At 38.2% G+C, this 18702-nt stretch overlaps 1 protein-coding gene across 3 annotated transcripts in view; it reads right to left on the bottom strand.

Annotated features, from left to right (window-relative positions):
- Positions 1-17256, bottom strand: part of myo9b (myosin IXb) — a 31683-nt gene extending 14427 nt beyond the window's left edge. The window contains exons 1-12 of one of the 3 annotated variants that reach the window (XM_085388409.1): positions 16485-17256; positions 15459-16299; positions 8034-8128; positions 7808-7870; positions 7527-7626; positions 5263-5363; positions 4134-4257; positions 3824-3913; positions 2899-3015; positions 2495-2629; positions 1992-2113; positions 171-312 (exon numbers count right to left, since the gene is read on the bottom strand). In XM_085388409.1, the coding sequence (XP_085244535.1) occupies positions 171-312; positions 1992-2113; positions 2495-2629; positions 2899-3015; positions 3824-3913; positions 4134-4257; positions 5263-5363; positions 7527-7626; positions 7808-7870; positions 8034-8128; positions 15459-16238 (1869 nt within the window). In that variant the 5' untranslated portion in view covers positions 16239-16299; positions 16485-17256. The remainder of the gene's footprint in view (positions 1-170; positions 313-1991; positions 2114-2494; positions 2630-2898; positions 3016-3823; positions 3914-4133; positions 4258-5262; positions 5364-7526; positions 7627-7807; positions 7871-8033; positions 8129-15458; positions 16300-16484) is intronic. The other 2 variants (XM_085388407.1, XM_085388408.1) reach the window with 2 other exon arrangements.
- Between the last annotated feature and the right edge of the window lie 1446 nt (positions 17257-18702).

The following is an 18702-nucleotide window of genomic DNA, read 5'->3' as shown; positions in this document are numbered from 1 at the left end:
TCGCAGTGTTTACACATGTGTCTGACACTAAAAACTAACAATGCTTCCACAGTTTTCTCTGTGGAGGGAATTAATGATTTACTTGGCTGCAAAGAGTTTTTTTCCCCCACACTTCCTTATCAAACAAGGTTACTGCAAAGCCAAAAAAAAGAAGAAGAATTTTACTCCACCTTGATGTGATATTTAACCCTCCCAGCAAAGTGTTGAATCACAAAAGTTGGCTCTGTGTGTGGAGATGGTTTGAAGTATGGGTTGTCCTGATGCTGCTTCTTTATCTTTACCAGCAGACTCTTGTCTGTGGCCTCGGTGAGGCTGAAGAAACACAGTGAGAAAGAAAAATACATGACATAAGGCACCAGCCTTTTTTGGGCCACGGACCAGTTTATGTCCAACAGTATTTTTACGGACCGGCCTTTAAGGTGTCGCAGATAAATACAACAACAAAAATAACCCAAAAAAGAAGATTTATTGATAACACCCAGGAAAAGACCCAGGAAAACGGAGTTAACGATAAAAAACGCAAAAAAAATTAAATAAATAAATAAAAAATAAAAACACACTAAAAAAAAAAGATAAAAAACAATAAAAACCCTGAAGACCTGAAAGCCTCAACTCTCGCAGCCCAGCACCAAACGACTCCTGGGGGTTGGGGACCGCTGACATATGGAATAAATGTACGACTAAACAATGGTAAGACGAGATAAAGGCAACCTCAAAAATAAATAAAAAAAATCATTTCATCCCATAGTGGTTTTTGTTTTTTTTAAACTGACGTTACATAGAGAAATAATTACATTTTAAAAAGAAGAGTTGGCTCTGGCATATTTACTAGACTGACAATACAGAAAGTATACTGTGATGAACTGAATCATCTCTACCTGTTATTAGCTGTGATTTGCCCGAAAAATAATTCAAACTGAATTTTTATTTAACTCCTTTTTAATTTGAGCGTTCATAAAAGATTAATTACAGTCTGTTCTAATGCAAGTGTACTTGATTTTTTTTCTCATTACAGTAACAGGTTACAATCATTTAAATATATAACCATTTGAATACGTGTACAACCTGTTTTAAACCAAAACAAACTTCAATTAATATTAATTACTGAACACTTGAATGAATTTTACTACAATTAAATGAACGCTACACATGAACTACAGCTGCATTAAAAAAAAACCAAAAACAATGATTACACACAGAATTATGTCATGTATATCAATGTGTCTTTCACCAGGTCAAATAAAAGCCCGTCTGAACTTGTTTTTACTGCACTAAAAACTTCTTAAAGTGTGAAGAAAAACAAAAATGAAACAAAACAATCTGAATATGTGCAAAATAAAATTAAAACTGCCCAGAATGTGAGCTGCCTCGCTGGAGGTTTGTGCTCTCGGATACTTCTTTGATTTCAGTATATTTTTGGTAACAAATGAACTGATGCAAAAGGCAAAAAGTTTAACTCGTCTGCTAATACATAACTAAAGTATAAAGTATGTCCTCACCGAAGTTATAATTGTCATTATAGGCTATTCATTAATACAAAATTTCTATTTTAACTACATTACCTTGTAATTAAACAATTAAATAGTTTCAATAATGTAAATTTTATTTGTTTCTTTAACCCCCCCCCCCCCAAAATATTAACAAAAACTAAACTAAGATTTCACACTAGTTTTAAAATACATTTTAGCGAAAGTAAAAAAAAAAAACCAAACAAACAAAAAAAAACTAACAAACAATATTTTTTTAAAAAACATGTCATAGTTTATTTTCCCTACACAGCCAGCCTGAGGTGGCTTTAAGTACTGAAACATTTTCTGTGTCTTGACAGTCTAATTAGAGTGTAAAACGAACACCTGAACTAATTAGACATTTTTATGTAACAAAAAAATAATTTCAACAAGCAAATGAACTATGGAAACTGAATTAAAAAAAAATATATATATAGATGAAAATTAAATTAATAAGGTCTACAGTAATATGAGTTCACTTACTTGCTCTCCTTCTCCAGCAGGTCGAAGAGTCCGATCGACTTCTTGTCGAACAGCTGAACGCAGTCGCTGTTGTCGCTGAACTCGATGTTTTTCCAGACAATGCCCTCTTCCACAAACTCCTCCTGGCATTTATCACAACATATTTACGCAATCATGTCATGTGTTACTGTGAATCAGTCTTCCAAGCTCAAGAATGCCGTTAGTAATACAGTGTTGCAATGATAGTAAAATGAAATTTACTATCCGCAAATTTCAATTTATTGCACATATTCAATTTGTTGTCTGATTGCTCAATGTTCTTTGATTTGAAAGTAAAGAAAAGAGAAAAACAGAAAAAAATGTGGCCATTGAGTGTATGTTGTAAAACATGCCAATATGTGCGTGAAAAGCTGTGAAGAAGAACGTATTTCAGAACTTGCCAGTTAAGCGCACGTGTATGGTGTGTCCAGTTATAATAATGAAAAGAACTTTTTCTTGTTGTAAATGTGTATAAATAAACCTACTTGCTCAAGCCTGAAGATGTTGTGGTTGATGTAACATTGCAGTGTCTCGTTGGCGTAGTTGATGCACAGCTGCTCAAAACTGTTTGACTGGAGGTTTTCAAAGCCAAACATATCCAGGACACCGATGGACAAACACTAAAAACAAAACAGCAATGCAGACAAATTCAAAGGCACCATACTCAAAAGTGTTAATTTATGAGCTAAATATTACACAGACCTGTTCCATTTAAAAAAAAAAAAGCACACATATATTAATGGATTTATTTGAATCTAATCGTATAAAAAAAACCAACTAAATGAATCTAAAGTGAAGCAACCTGGCAGGAATGAATTTGGGCATGGAAAAGTAAGGAAAGGCTTTTCATCTCAATTATATCGTTATTATATTGAATCATGCGACTCACTGAGATGGACTCCTCCATGTCTCGTCTGTTCATGGTCGCATGGTTGATGTGAAGGATGATCCAGTCAAACAGAGCGCCGTATAAAGATTGGGCCATGGAGTCTCGCATTGCGACGGCCTGAAAGCACAGGAGCATAACATTACAGTCACATAATATTAGCATCACGAGTGTCAAAACTCGTTTTTCAGTGTAAAAAGGGAGTGTTCCCTTTCTACCCTGATGTGTTTACATGCCTCTTCTGTACGGCTTTAACTTGCCTGCTCGTTCCCAGAGTTTGGGAAAAAGCCTCCCCTAATTGCAGTGATAGTAACCAACAGCAAATGATTGCTCATCTTGGAATTGCTGAATCACTAATGTTGCGGTGTCTATACCTTGTTATGGAATGTGGTTGAGGCGTGTTTTCAACTGGTACTATGGACGCTGCTAATAAAGTTACACAATTACACACTGAATTCGCGTTTATTATTATAGTTACAAAACACCACAGTTTTTGTCTTGGTCGTATTGTTGTATTTATCTGCTACACATTAAAGGACGGTCCATGAAAATATTGGGGACCGCTGTTTTAGGGGTTTAATTCTATAAAAGTCTATGAGAGAAACAGGGCTCAAGCCCCTTGATCTATAATCTTAGCAACACTTTTCCTCATGAGTTTTGTTTTGTTTTGTAAATCTTGGTTCATGTAAGAATCAGAATGGAGACTAATTTTGGATTTTTTTTTTCCATACACAGAGTCTAGTCATCTTGATGATGACGCTGAACATGCTGAGGCTTGAGGCTTCCTAAAAAGAAACTAACCAACTACTGAGTGACATCATCATCTCTCTCTTCTATATAGCTGATGATTAAAATGTGACGTTAATGTAGGAAGAAGGCAATAAAAGTTGACTTGTAAAATTAAAGATCAAGTTAACATTTAAACTACCTCATCTAGCGTGTACGGTAAAGCTATGGTGAAGCTGGCAGTTATCATTTTTCTCTTGATCAAAGTATTCACCAGTGATTCCTCTTCCACCTGGAAATAAAAAGAAATACATAAGTACTGAGGCATTTCTTCAATCTTCTGCAAATGCCACTAAAATTACAGACTGAGACATGTTTATTTACAAACCACACTGACGCAGTTTAGTTTTCATTTTCTCTGGAACTTAACTGGACCCTTTCAAGTGACCATTACAAATGTAGCAGTACGCAGTACACTGCAGTAACACTAAATCGGCTGTTTCTGATCATACCTTCAACAGGTCTGACAGTATAGACAAGACTTCAGGAGGTCCAACCTCCAAACGCGGAGGGTCGTCTGACTGAGTGAATGTGACGTTACCCAAGTGGAGGATGGCGGAGAGGATGGAAAATATGCTGCACATTGGACACAAACACAGTCAGTTAATCTTATCAAATGTATGAACCAAATGTCCACTTTGTCATATAATATCACAGAATTTCAATTTCAATATAATCTGTATCCGTAATATAATCTGTCTATTCATCCTCGTCTGCTTCCTCCCACAGTCCAAAGACCTGAATGGATTGTGGGAGGAGGCTGGAGCACCTGGAGACAACATGCAAAGTCCACACAGATGGATTCAAACCCAAGGGCCTGTCTTGGGGCAGGCACCAGGCCTCCGCCCCTTTAATTAAATAAGTAGAAGAAAATTCATTGGTTTTTTTACTTTTTAAGTGTTCATATTAAAGGTGGTCAGTGTTCCTTAAAACCTCAGATTGCTCTAAATGACACTGGCAACATCTTCAATGTAGTAATCTCAGCAAAACCCACAAAACAAACGTATGAGCTAAATACGGATTACTTAAAACTGTGAACCATGCAAAGTTAATCTAGTTGTGCCCAAGACCAAATGAGACAGCCAAAGGACACACAATTACTTTTACATTACTGTTTAAACTTCCCCCCCCCCCTCAATCTCATCCACACATCACTGATGAACTGGTGGCATATTTAACATTGTTTTGTTGCTCTAAATATATCAGTGCTGCCTTTTGGGACATCCAGTGCTTCACATTATCTTAAAAGAAAAAAGCTTAAAAGCAAGCTGCATGTGTAAGTCTGCACCTCCTTCAATATAAAAAAAAAAATCATGACCAAATCTATAAAACCCTTTATTACTACTTTTGTTTTTTAAACTTCCCACCTTTTCAAACTATGAATTGCTGTGGGTGTTTTTTTGTCAGGGAAACCAACCTGAACAGCATACAAACTATGTTGTTTTTGCTTTTCTGCACATGCCTTGTCCCGAGGCTGCCAGGTGCTTTCGGACAAGCTCTGACCTGTTACTGACACTAGTATAGTATAACTTTTATTCTAGTCTGTAGCATTTTAGCTCTTTCTATCATTATCATACATACTGTTTCTTAGTGGAGGGCAGGAACCCAACCATCTCCATAGCTTGATGGAGCCTCTTGTACTCTTGCCCAAGTTTCTCCTCATCATCTAAAAGCAGGTCTTCCTGTGGAACATGCAGAACACAAATACATGTTAAGCAAAGACAGATGTTTATGGATGTAGTTATATAAGAATCCACACACTGCATCATGCAAGAACATGCAAACTGAGGAATGCACAAACCTGTATGTTTGGTTTAACTCAGTAACGCTGAGATCAAATGCTTTCTGTGTGGATTTTTATGTGTGCATGCACAGGTATAGAGTCTGTATTGCAGTGGGTAACGCTGTTGTTTCCATGTATACTTGTGCACTGGCACGTCTTCATGAGTGAAACTGAGCTGATCATGTTGGACTTGAAATACTGAGCAAAAGTCGCTTTTTCTGATACGTACAAGACTTCAGCAGTGATCGCGTCTTCACAGTGAACGAACTATTAGAGGAAAGAACACGAGAGCAGTGGCAGATGTATACACTGGCAGAATACAAGCTGCTGCACTATGGGCTCAAATTGTGGTAATAAATAATTTGTACTTCTAAATCAAATGCGTATTTGTGAACTGAGTTTTGTAACCTTGTAAACCAAAATATCTGAAAATTTGATGTTTGTGCATCTTTAGATGAGAATTTGTGTGCGTGTAAAAAAGATTTTTGTTTGTAAAAAATATTTACACAACTTTAAAATTTTTTCGTTAAGGTCGCACAGGTTGCACACAGAAAGCAAAAAACTACCTGTAAAACTCTGCGCTCAAGTCCCTTTGCTTGTGTGCAAGTTTAGAGTTACAAGTACAAATTTTGACCAGATTTTTCTTCCTTTCATCTTATTGGTCAATGTCATGTCATGGGTTTGGCTGTTGGAGAGGTCCTTTACTGAGCTTCAGGTCCTGGAAGAATAAATGCCCTTTTACATGCCAGCCCAGCATTTCCTTTCATCACCACGAAGGAAAACAGTCTGCGCATGTCTGAGTGTACAAGCACTCTTTTCAGGTGGTTAAACTGTAATTTTAGTTAAATCTACATCTATAAACAGGGAGACAATGGTAAAAGAGTCAGTGAAAAATAAACAAACATGCCAGACTTGTTCTTAAGTCCTGCATTTAATAATGTAATTTAGTGGAGAAGCACAGGCAGTGTTTCAGTTAAAAGTGCAGTTTTTCAGCTTTACGTGAACAGATGTTTATTTCCTGTACAGCAGCTGCATAATGAACAACCTCAGGTAAAGCATACATACACATCTACACTGACACAACATTTATGTTTATCGTTGGCCAGCAGGTTCAAGTCCCTTCACTGTCTGGTTCTTAAACGACAATTCACTACGGCTGGTGTCTCTAGCTTAACATGTCTCAAAACAGAATCGCCATTACCCAGCGTTTGTTCCTCAGTGGGTGTGTCGCCACGAGAGGAAAAACAATTAGAGACATGAACAGGTTGGTGGTGTACCAGGGGCTCTTTTTAGGGTTATGGTTCCTCTTCATCCTCACATAGAAGGCATGTTTTCAGCCCCTACAGATAGCTATTGCTGTTGTTGCTATAGAAATGAAACTGAATTGGATTACTTTTACTCCAGTTTGTAGCATTGCAGTTACTGTTGCATTGTGTGGTGACATAGTATGAGTCAATGTTGCCACAAAATCCAGTCACCTTCCTTTCAAGTTATGGGCTGCTGGCTATGACACACGACAGATGAATGTCACATGACTATAATAAGGAAAACATATAAAAACAAATGTTTACCATCATTAAAATATAAAAGCTGCTAAAAAATTAAAAAATATAAATGGGAATATCAATTTTCCCTGGTTGATGCAATAAACAGGAGACACTCTTATCAGGTGGTTAACCTGTAATTTCAGTTAAATCTACATCTATAAACAGGGAGACGAGGGTAAAAGAGTCAGTGAGAAAAGTAACGAACATGTCAGACACGTTCTTAGGTCCTCCATATAGTAATATTATTTGGAGGAAAAGCATGTGTGGTGTTAAGTGCAATTAAAGTGTAGTTTTTTTTTTTAGCTTCATGTGAATATCTGTTTATTAATTATACTGCAGCTGCTTTCACAGGCTTCTCTTTACTTCCAAGAAGTTTCAAGACCCTGTAGGTCTGTTTCCATAAAACATATCTCGCTGGTTTTCACGCATTTGATAACGTTATATATGGCATGTATTTAAGCTGGTCTTCCACTTTCTCTCTCACTGCTGCTGTAAAGCCTGTGGATCAAAGGTACCTGTTTGAGGTAGAGATAATCCTGTGGCTTTAGAAGATGTAGCTCCTCCTGCTCGTCTTTGGACGCGCCCATCAGCAGATAGTAGAACACATGGAAGTTTCTGCAGGAGAAGCAATTTTCACTTCAACTTTCCCAATGACTCAGCGCTTTTATTGGGCTATGGTAGACATAAGGTTTCTTGTACAAACTGGGGAGTGGTGTGAACATGATTATTGCCAGAAGAGATTTTCTAAAAATTGCACATGTTTGAATCTTGTATTCTATTTGAGTCTTATTTATACCTCTCACTCTTATCTCTGGTCACCACGCGGCATTTTTCCAGTAGGTACTTTTCAATAACGGCCCTGAACGAGAGACAAAGGAAGAGAACGTCAACAAAACCCATGAAGCTGCAATTGTTCTTTTGTGACACTGGAAGAAAAACTACTATGAAACAAACGGTTAACTTTGAAGAGACACGACTCAATCAGAGGTGGTCCATGAGAAAAACAATAAAGGGCGCTTTACCCTCTGATGACACCACTTTCCAGGTAGTTGAGCTGGATGAACTTCCCAAAGCGACTGGAGTTGTTATTCTTTGTGGTCTTGGCGTTGCCAAAGGCCTGTTTAAAACATAAAGAACATCAGTTTTCAGTAAAATAAACAGACTAATTCATCGGCATGTTTTCCACAAACACTGGCACCCAAACACAGTAAATGTAGGTTTGTGGATGGCAGATTACTGTTACCATTAGTCGGTTTTATGTAATGACATGGATAGAGTTGGTGTAAATGAGTTGTGCTTCAGTGCACATCTTATAAATCAGGAGTGAACACAAAAAGGAAAGCAAAAAAGCACCTTCACTTTATAAACTGTTTTTGTGTTTTCTGCAGATATTTAACCTGTTTTGCTCAGAGAGGTCGCTAACAGCTGTTCATCTCTATTACAAGCAGGAGCACTGAGAACAGAAGCTCATTGAAATTGTGTTTTGCTCATGAGTTCATAAAAACTAAAACAAAAAAGAGAAAGAAAAGAGATTTGCTGTCATTTAAGGCCCAGTTCCTTCTTTGTTGGCTGGTATTTTCTGCCTGCTGTTGCTCAACCTCACAAATGTTTATTCAAAAACTAAAACCTATCAGCTAAGCGCTGATTAATGCATCCTTTTAAAATTCTCAACATCAGCTGGTTCTTATACCACCGTCTTTTTGTCTTTTATATTTGTTATCAATTAAACTAAGATTTATTTCCCTTCCTTGAAGGAATTTTATGACCACTGTCACGGTTATCAGGTCTCTTCTTAGTCCCGCTATTAAAAGTCTCAGATAAAGGCCCATAATTGTTTGTCACTTAATAGATGCTGCTGACTCATCCATGCCAACCATCTAAAGCTTGCATGCATGTGCGACAGAGTGAGACGCACATGGATTCTGTCTACCAAACGGTCCAATTTGTCCCCCCAGATTATTTGAAAACTTTCTAAAAAGGAAAGCAAAGTTTTGGGGGCTGCTCATTTAAGCCAAATCAGAGCACTTAGGTCAGTTTGACTGTTTTAAAGACAAAGTCACCACCCTTCCACTGAAGTAAGGATGATAAATTGTCTGTGTCACTGTATTTTTAGCATGATGACTGTGACATTAAAAAGTCATGACTCAATTGCTCTTTCTTAGGAACCTCAGGCTGTTCAGGTTTTGTTGTAATGGGCGATGTTTACGGGAATTAATTATGCTTCTTCACACTCAAAGAAAGGTACGGTAATTGTCTGCATTTTTTTGGGTAGTGATTAAATAGTTTTTCCTAATCAGGCCCAGGTGCTAAACTAACACCCCTTCTTTATCTGCTCGGCTGACGGTCATGTCCTAACAGGTCAGAGCAGCGGTGCAGACAGTGAGCTAGATACGCACACGGCTCTGATCACATGCCAGGAGGAACAACTTTAAAAATCACTGAAAAGTTCTCAAAATTACACCCATGTAAATTTCGACAGACTATCAAATTTCCTTTTAAATTTCAGATGAATCAATTTCACATAAAGAATAAAGGCAACTAAATAATGTTGGTGGATGCAGCTGGGAAAAAAATAAAAGGTATGTGGAGAGACAAAAAGATAGCTGGTATGCAGTATAAAGTATAAATAAAAAGACTTTATACTGGGATCAAGACTCAGTGTAACGAGCAGCTCCCTCAAACACGGGTAACAATTTTAACTTAACCATCACAACACTGACAAACGCAGATGGTGTAAAGAAAACCAGAACAAAAATCACAGTCATCACAGTAAACCACCAATCTGTGAACATAACAAAGACCAGGTATTCTTCCTCTCCCATCCTCAATCACATGCTGGAAATGTGCACTCACTCGTCAAAACTCAGAAAACCCATGATATGCAGAAAAAAGATGGAGGTCCTTTATAGACCCAAAGATAATGGAGGTACTAATTCAGGTAGATATGTAGATGCTTGTGAGGTTGGTCTCTATGAATTAGCCTTGAGAAAAAGCAATTACCATAGTGGGAAATACCAGAAGTGAAAGAAGTTATAATGGGGAACTTTTTTTTTCACATTGAGGACATGCAAATGTAAAAAATAAGCTGTTTTCTATTCTTCATGAAAGAAGAAGAAGAAAATTTCAGTGATAAATTTTAATATATTTTATAGTTTATTATTTTTCAAGCAGTGCTAAGATTATGAAACAGGTTTTAAATGCCGTGTCGTGTTATCTGTTCTGGTCCTTTTCAAAGAAAGTTCATGGTAAATTGGGCCGGCTCACTGTTGGACCGACTATCAGCCCATTCACAATTTAAAGCAGTATTACCAAAACCAGCAAGAACTGTAACTAAAGTTATCTGAATACAGAAGACAGTTGATGGAGACAGGATGTATATGTGCTGTGTGAATATGAGTGCAAAGTATAAATACGTAAATGGGACATGCAGTGATATAATGAAATAGAAATTATACTGGAGAATACGTTATGTCTGTAGAGTGATTATGCATTGACTCTAATGCAGGTGTTTTTAAAAAAAAAAAATTTCTTATTGTTGTGTCTATGAAACTCAATGCTGCTTGTGTAAGAGGAACCTGCTTCTTTCATGTTTATGTGCCGTGGCTGTTGGATGGTGTGTGTACAGATCCCAGGTAGATCAGCTTAGACTGAAGCTGATGGAGATCCTGATTAAAAACAAAAAAATTGGAAATGAAATTATAATTGATGACAATAAAAATAAAGTTGCTAATACACAAAAAAATGTGGCATTAATGTCAAAAAATTCCTCCGATTTTGGAGTAGTTATTTTGTTCTTTCATTAAATTTTGTGGTTCTCCAGCTTGTGTGCAGACAGTCTGCGACACCTTTCACCGCTGATTTGAATATGAATATTATATCAACAGCAGCAATGTTCTGTCTTGTTTTATTTGACTAATGCATTTGCATAATACAGTACTGTTTGACTTATTTGTTCTGTTAGCAAACTAATATACGTAATCACACTAACTAAAGCAAAAAGAAAGAAAAAAAGAAAAAAGAAAAGTGTGGTAGAGGATGGTTATATGTAAAAGAATAAAAAAAAAAAAATCACCTAGCATGTTGCTTTAAGCTTGTATGATTTGGCTTTTGACAGTACAGGTGAGAGGTTACTGTCATGACAATAAAAAAAATGGTTTGGTGCTTTTATTGCTATAGGTACATAAATGCTATCATGCTGCTAATATAATCATAATGCTAGGTGATTGCTAGGCAACACAATGACATGATAATGTCTGATATAGTTAATAACCATCAGGGGCCTGAGATACATTTTTGTCACGTTTGATTGTCCTAGACCAAGACTTGGGCAAAGAAACAAACACTGAGACAGACAGACACGTTCATCATGTAAAATACATCAAGCACATCATCTAAACGCTCTCGAAATCCTGCTCATTTAACTTCTCCTTTTTTGGGGGCCAATTCCCACACTAGGAATGGTTGGCTTAGCTCATGTTTACCAGTGAACACCTAAATGTCGCAGTTGCTGACTTGCAAATCAAAATAAGTAATGGAACTGGTGCCAAATGGACTGTGGAATGCTGAAGGCGGAAAAGGGGAAAATGGGACAGAGAACAGCTTCAAATAATCTGTAATCTCCTTCGATATGTCGACTTGTGAAAATCCATGATCCACGGATTAAACTAACCAGGGGCATGGATTGAAAGAGTGCCTTTATTAGAGAGCAGAGGGATACAGAGAGAGAGAGAAAAGTGATTTATACTTTGTTCTTTATGTTTAGCAGCAGGCCTGCCCAAGCACGTTCTGACACGTTCCTGTTTCTTTTCTCTACTCTGTTTCATTCCCTTCAAGACAACACCCTGCAAATCCTCCCAGTGGAGCTCAGCAATCTCATTCCTGATCACCAATACCTACCCAATCAATCATTCACCATTTCTGGATAATGCAAGGTGTCATCATCTGCGGACTAAAGACTGAAAATAGTCTGAAGTCAGTAGCCGTTTCCTAGCATCAGAAAGATCAAAGCTAGGTGTACTTTCCACTACGTGCCAACAACAGTTGAGATAACACTGAAAGTTACAGGGAAAAAACAGAAGGCCCAATATTTTCAGATTTTAGATAAAAAGGAACAAGTCTTGAGGCGTGACTCATGCATACAAGGAAATCCCAGTGGCTTAACTACACGACAATAACCCCCCCCCCCCCCCGAAAGAGATTAACGTCAACTGATCCTGATTGCTACAAGAGTGCCTATTTCATGCTGCAAGGCCAGACTTTCTGTGGTAAACACTGTGGCATGACAACTCAGACATCAGTAAAAATTGTTCAACATTTTGCTGGTTAAAAAAAAATAAAGAAATAAAATACAACAGATAAACCACAGTAAACACAAATAAAGATATACTAAATAAACCACGCAGCTAAATCGGCGATTCCCCATAAGCTTTTTGGGAACAGAGCACAACACACTATAAAAGGAGGTAAAGCTCAGCTAACAGGAAAAATATTTATGCTGCAACCTGTTGGAAGGAGAAACTCGCTCAACTTGTTTAGAGCGAAGAAGAATCCATATTTAGCAACTGTCCAGTGAAAAGCTGGTCCTTTGGGATTGTGTTTGCATGTGGGTGTGTGAATGTATGTGTGCGTGCATAATCGGAAACAAAGTGGGATGATATCCTTTGTATGAGGTTAGTTGCTGTACCAACAGAGAGATAAAGCCTGTACATAAACTCAAACAGAGCATTCTTACACATTTTGGTAGCTGGGAGAGATTTAAGCAAATCTCTGTCACCAAGTCAGCGAACTCCTCTCAGTCCTTGAGCAAATACAACACACACTTAGATAAGTTTAAAAGAGGAAAAGCATCTGGCCTAGTTTCATGTCTGCTCTCTGTCATGCACTGTGCAATTGTGCAACAGGCAAATGAAACAGAAAGCAAGTGGGAAATGTGTCGTTACTCATTTACACGGACACTGTAGCATGACGATGGTGTGATAGAAACAACACAGACTACAGTGAAACTACAGCGGTGGGTAAAAACAAAACAAAAAAAGAAGTGGGAATTCCCAGCCGGCAGACTTTGCTTTACTTTCTGGTGCCTTCAGATTTTGGGAAATTGTTTGAGCTTCATGTAAATCCTGATGTGAGATGTCATGATGTCCTGATGTGAGACATGTTTGCAAAACAAATAGATCACAAACAAAAAAAGCAAAGCTCATTTGTTTTCCTATTCTAATGTGATGGTATTAATAGCTCTTCAGAGCTTTTCACTAGTAAATGATTACAGGAGCTTCCTTTAGAGCTGAATTTTTTTGTGGTTTTTCTTGATTGAGTTGAGGTTTCTGCTGCAGGAAGTTACTAGTCAGTGGTTTCACTATTTGGAACATTCTGCATTTCATTTGCATGTCTAAAAAAGGATAAGAAAACAAAAATCACCCTCATCTATCAGAAAACTCATATCAGCACAAGTCAGACCTCAGCTTGAAGCAATCTTTCTGCTTTAGTCACGTCACTCACAGCAGCAGAATCAAATGATCAACATTAGTCTGCAAGTGAGATGACATAATCACTCTGTAAAAACCAAAATTGTCAAACTTGCAGGCCTGCAAATGCTTGATTATGCTGCAAGCTGAGGTGAAACTTGAACAAATAGCACAAAAACTGACAAGTCGACATCTATTGGTGCCTGCGATAGTCTGCTAGCTACCAAACCAATCACAGAAGTTTTCAGTGAAGCACCCCTTTGTCCTCCAATTTCACTTTGCAACTGCCAGGAACCACTTCCCAACTGGTTACAAAATCAATCAAAATCATTGACGACCAATTATTTTAGTAGTCGACGCGTCGTTTGAAGCTTTGTAAGATCCGAAAGCAGTAGGATAAACGTCAAACAGACAACTGATTTAACAGAAGTGTGAGATGATCGAGAATTTACTCCAACGTCCTGTTACATTTTGGATAGCAAGGAGTAGCTGGCTGACTTTATTAAACTCAACCGAGACAATCTGCTAATTTCATTAAAAGTTTAATAAACGATCATCTTGTCTTTATTTTTAGTTAGCACATACCTTAAACTGTAAGCTAATGATAGTTATATAAGAGAAGATGCATGCTGGTGCAATAAGATGTATGTTTTACGCATTATCTGATTAGTTGACTAATCGCAAAAATGATGGGTGACTAGTCGACTATCAAAATAATCGTGTGTGGCAGCCCTACTCCACAGTGTAGCAGCTAACACATTCGGATAATATACAAGAAATCTTGGTTTGAGACCGGGAGAAAACACAAATCCCTGTATCGTGGACATGTTAGAAAGGGCACCCAGTGTGAAAATCTGTGCCAAATAACACTTGGTGAATGCGGGCATTTAGTTACACGTGAAACGGACTCCACACAGAGGAATCAGGAACCCCAGGTAAACCACGCTGAGCCACTCTCTTTGGTGACAGTGCTAACCACTACACCACCATCAATGGCAAAAATGCCATTGATCTGAAGGTTTTATGACTTTACAGTTTACAAACCACAGTGCAATGTAGTCTAATGAAAATAGTGTCAAGCTGTATAGATTTAACCGTTTCCCCACATTTGTTAAGACATTCCATGCTGTTAATCCGTCTGATGTCTGGTGTATAGCTGCAGCTTTCTAAGGGCTTGGCCATGGCCCAGGTGGAGGTTTTGAATGTACTTTTTTTTGCACTTCTTTTATCTTTTTTATTTAGTGTATGTTACAGTGGTTTTACTGGTTTGCCCCACTGTACCGTCAGCTCAAGCAATGTGTGACCCATAAACTAAAACAAGTTTGACACACCTGTTCGAAAAATTAACCAAAACTAATATGTTTCAACAAAACTTAAAATGTTATTTGGGGTTTGCAGTATGTGCTGGTGAAGAAAAAAAAGAGGGAGAGAAAGAGAGAAAATTGGGGTTACAGGTAGAAATACTGAAAATATGTTTTCAGTAAAAGAAAGAAAAAAAAACCCCCAGAGAGGTAGATGGGTGTGCTGCTATCTGCAAGATCTAAAATCTAAAGTGATAATTTCTCATACCAGGAAATCACCTCTCTTTTAAAGAAAAGGTTGAGTGTTTTGTCAAATGTCACAAAGCAAGAACTGATTTTTTTCAATCGTGGGTTTAGCTCATTCAGTTTGCAGTGATATTTAACAGGTAATAGAGACGCTGTGAAAAATGTTTGTGGCAGTTGGAATCAGTCGACTTGGTGAACTGTTTTGGTGACTCAGGAGGCAACAATGTGAATTCTTCAGTGTTTCTACACCTAAATGATAACAATCGAAGGTGATTTTTATCAGATGTTGTGCTATGTGAGAAGCTCTGGTATCTTGTTGCCTCTGCCTCTTTTGAGGGGGGGCAAACTCTGGACTGCTCCAACTTTTATTTTGAATTTTTTTTTTTTTTTTTTTTTACATCAGTGGTTTGAGCAGCATCACATAACAGTGACCTACCTCCAACACCGGCCCGGACCCGAGGATGGTCCTTTCCAGCCCGCTGGAGTACATGTTCTGGCTGAGTGAAGTCAAGCAATGAATGAGATAACTGCTGCTTTCAGTCTTCCCTGAGCCACTCTCACCAGTTATCACAATACACTGGTTAGCCTGCCTGTTCAGCATAGCGCGGAAGGTCACGTCGGCGATGGCAAAAATGTGAGGACTCAGTTTTCCCAGTGGCTGGTTCTCGTACATTTTGACGTACATGGGGTTGTAGTAAACAGGCAGGAACTTATTGGGATTGATGGCGATGAGGATCTTGTTGGCGTAGGTGTAGATTTTGTGCTTGTAGAAGCGTTGGCGTAAAACCTCCAGAACATTCTCCTCGGTCAGTGTGGAGAGGCTGCAGAGGTCATCACACTCCCCTGTGCAGATCTCTGTTCTGCACCCTCCATTGTTGACCTGCTGCTGCTGCAGGATGAAGTAGTACCCTTTGCTCTGAGGGTGCCACTTCTGCACCTCTCTGGGCCACAGCAGGACTCGCTCCAAAGGGGAGTCCCCTGCCTCCAGCGGCCTCTCCTTTCCCCCGCTCTTCCTCACCTCCAGCAGGTCGTATGCCTGGTTGGGGTCCAGGTCCAGAGTAACCACAGCATTGTGGATGACCAACGCCACGGTGTCCCCAACACTGATCTGCAGGGGACAGTAGGCAGCTGTGTCATACGACACCCTGGGGTAAATCTGCACAACACGGGCCTCTTCATCATACTCTAGGGCCCCAGATCCATCTGTAGTGCTCATCCTGACAGTCAGAGACAGTCCTCAGCATAACTCACTGCTCCAAAACCTCAGCAGGGGTCCGCTGTGTAAGCACACACACACACACACACACACACACACACACACACACACACACACACACTTAAAATCAGGAAAAGAAGGACAAACAGCAGTGTTTAAGTTCCCACTATTCCCATCTAAATTCCCAAGTAAACAGCCGCACAGGTAAACAGCACTAAAGAATTAAAATGCCAAAACGAGCCTCACCTTTTGAGCAAAACCTCTCATTTCATCTTTTAAAAGCAGAAAAGGCGCTGAGAGCCGCGGGAAGACGAAGATCTCTGCACCTCCGTTTGGCGCTAACCGACTCCTAACACACTACTTTTAAGGAGGAATAAATAAACAAACAAAAAAACTACCTTCACCTGAGTGTTAAAGTAAAAGCGAGCCAAGAAACTGTTAAGAGAGACTTTCAAATGAAGACAGAATAATTTCCCAGCAGGTCGGCGTCGTCCTTCCTCCTAGAAATCACAACTTCGTTCAGAAACTCAGGATTTACGTCTCCGCGTCGTCCTGGTCCGAAAGTTAGGTTAACGTTACTTCCTACATTTCTACACACACACACACACACACACACACACACGAACAGCAACACGCCCGTCGATGTTTTCGTACGTCACTGACCTGTAAAATATTTATCTTTGAATAACAGCAAAGAAACAAAAGCATCACCAAATAAAGAAAGAAAGAAAACCACAGAAGAAGTTACGTTAACAGACTGAATGAGAACTTTAATTGCCCCAATTTGTGTGCACAGGTGAGCGTGGGGTTTCAGCTCCACCTAGTGGAGAATTGGAGTATTACAACCAACTAACACCACTTTTTAAATGTATTTTTAAAACCAGTAACCAATCATATCTACTGTATTTACACTCCTTATTGTCTTTTACAGAATGTTTCTGTTTTCACTTGGATTAGGAAATCACTAACACATTTCATTAATGCCGTCTGTACGTGTCTAGTCCTAAAATAATTTTAATATTCTTTTCACATTAAATAAAAAAAACCAAAAAACTTTTTACATTATGCCATCAACATACCTATCACTGCTCCTTATTTACCTGCTCAGGCCCTTAAAAATCAAATTTCTTTTAAAAAAACTTTCTGAAGCACATTTTTAATGTTTGAAAACACCAATAATAGGATTAGAATTAGATGAAAAGGACATAATTAAAGCTGCTGCTGCTAATGTTTGTGGGAGTCTGATCTAGCTAAAGAGAACTACTGATTGTGTAAATGGCTGCTGATGTCTGACATTAAGTTTGAGTCTCTATTTAAACTAGCTGACTAGGCTAGTTTAAATAGAGAGTATCTTTGTGGTACTCAGTCACTGATTAAATGAAGGATGTCTTAGGTGTCCCTTGAGAACTAATGCCGTAGTTTGGTAGTAAACCAAAGATTTTTTTTTAGCCTTTTGAATCAGGCTATTTTACGCATAAGTTAGACATAAAAACATATGCAGAAGTGGAAGAACGCACACCATGTCCTAACAATAAAAGTCAAAGGAATAATGTCACAATATTTCATTAGAAGTAGTAACCTGTTAGAAAAAGCTAAACTTTATATGATACTTTATTTCATTTTACTGACTGAGCAGTGAGTAAGGAGTGTTTTATTGTTTGTATATATAGTACTGTGAAAAAGTCTTGAGTGACCTCTCATTTCTTCATATTTTCCTGTGAAAATGAGAAATAGGTGCGCTGATTTATTGTAACATGAGCAAACATACATGGAAACACAGTGTATATAAGGCAAAAACAGCTTTAGCTGCCACCAACAGGGTTTAGGCCACCCCAGAAATTGTTTTCTCTCCTCAAATGTGTCCATTTATTCAACCCGTATTACAAAATACTGATGATTGCATCTGTGTGGGTCTTAAAGATATTTGAACAATTTCAGAAGTACTGTCTGAGAGCTTTCAGGCGAGTTTTCTTTCATCAACTCACCACAAAACACTGCATTATGTCACAAAAATGTAAAATTATGAATTAAGAAGTAGCAAGACTATATTTTTAAATCACCTTCTTTGTTTTTTGTTCTTTTATACCGTATATAAAGTTGCTGTTTAGGATGGCAAAGATGTTGAAATCCATACATTAAAAAATGCTTGGTGGGTGCAAAAGGAGTTTCATATAAGATGATTTAAAATTACATGTCTTTTTTAAGGTCTGCTGAAGCCGTTTGTGTGCTTGTAAATAACCCTACAGTGCTTATAGTTCTCAATATGGAGACTCAATGTGTAACAAGCAATAAAAAGCAACACGTGCATTATTATGCAAATCAATACAAACCTGAAGCAGCCTTTGTTTAATCATGAAGCCCACTGTGGAGGTTTGTACCTTTGTACGAACAGTGTAATAATAAAGGGTGTGACATCCAAATGCATGCATAATAATGTCTGCACAAAGTTCTTGGGGGAAACATA

This window comes from Rhamphochromis longiceps, linkage group LG18 (genome assembly GCF_057381845.1).
Source record: "Rhamphochromis longiceps isolate RC_006_pf linkage group LG18, R_longiceps_female_GT1.1, whole genome shotgun sequence".
Classification (NCBI taxonomy): Eukaryota; Metazoa; Chordata; class Actinopteri; order Cichliformes; family Cichlidae; genus Rhamphochromis; species Rhamphochromis longiceps.
Note: the sequence above shows the minus strand (reverse complement) of the source record. Positions and strands in the feature narration are given on the sequence as shown.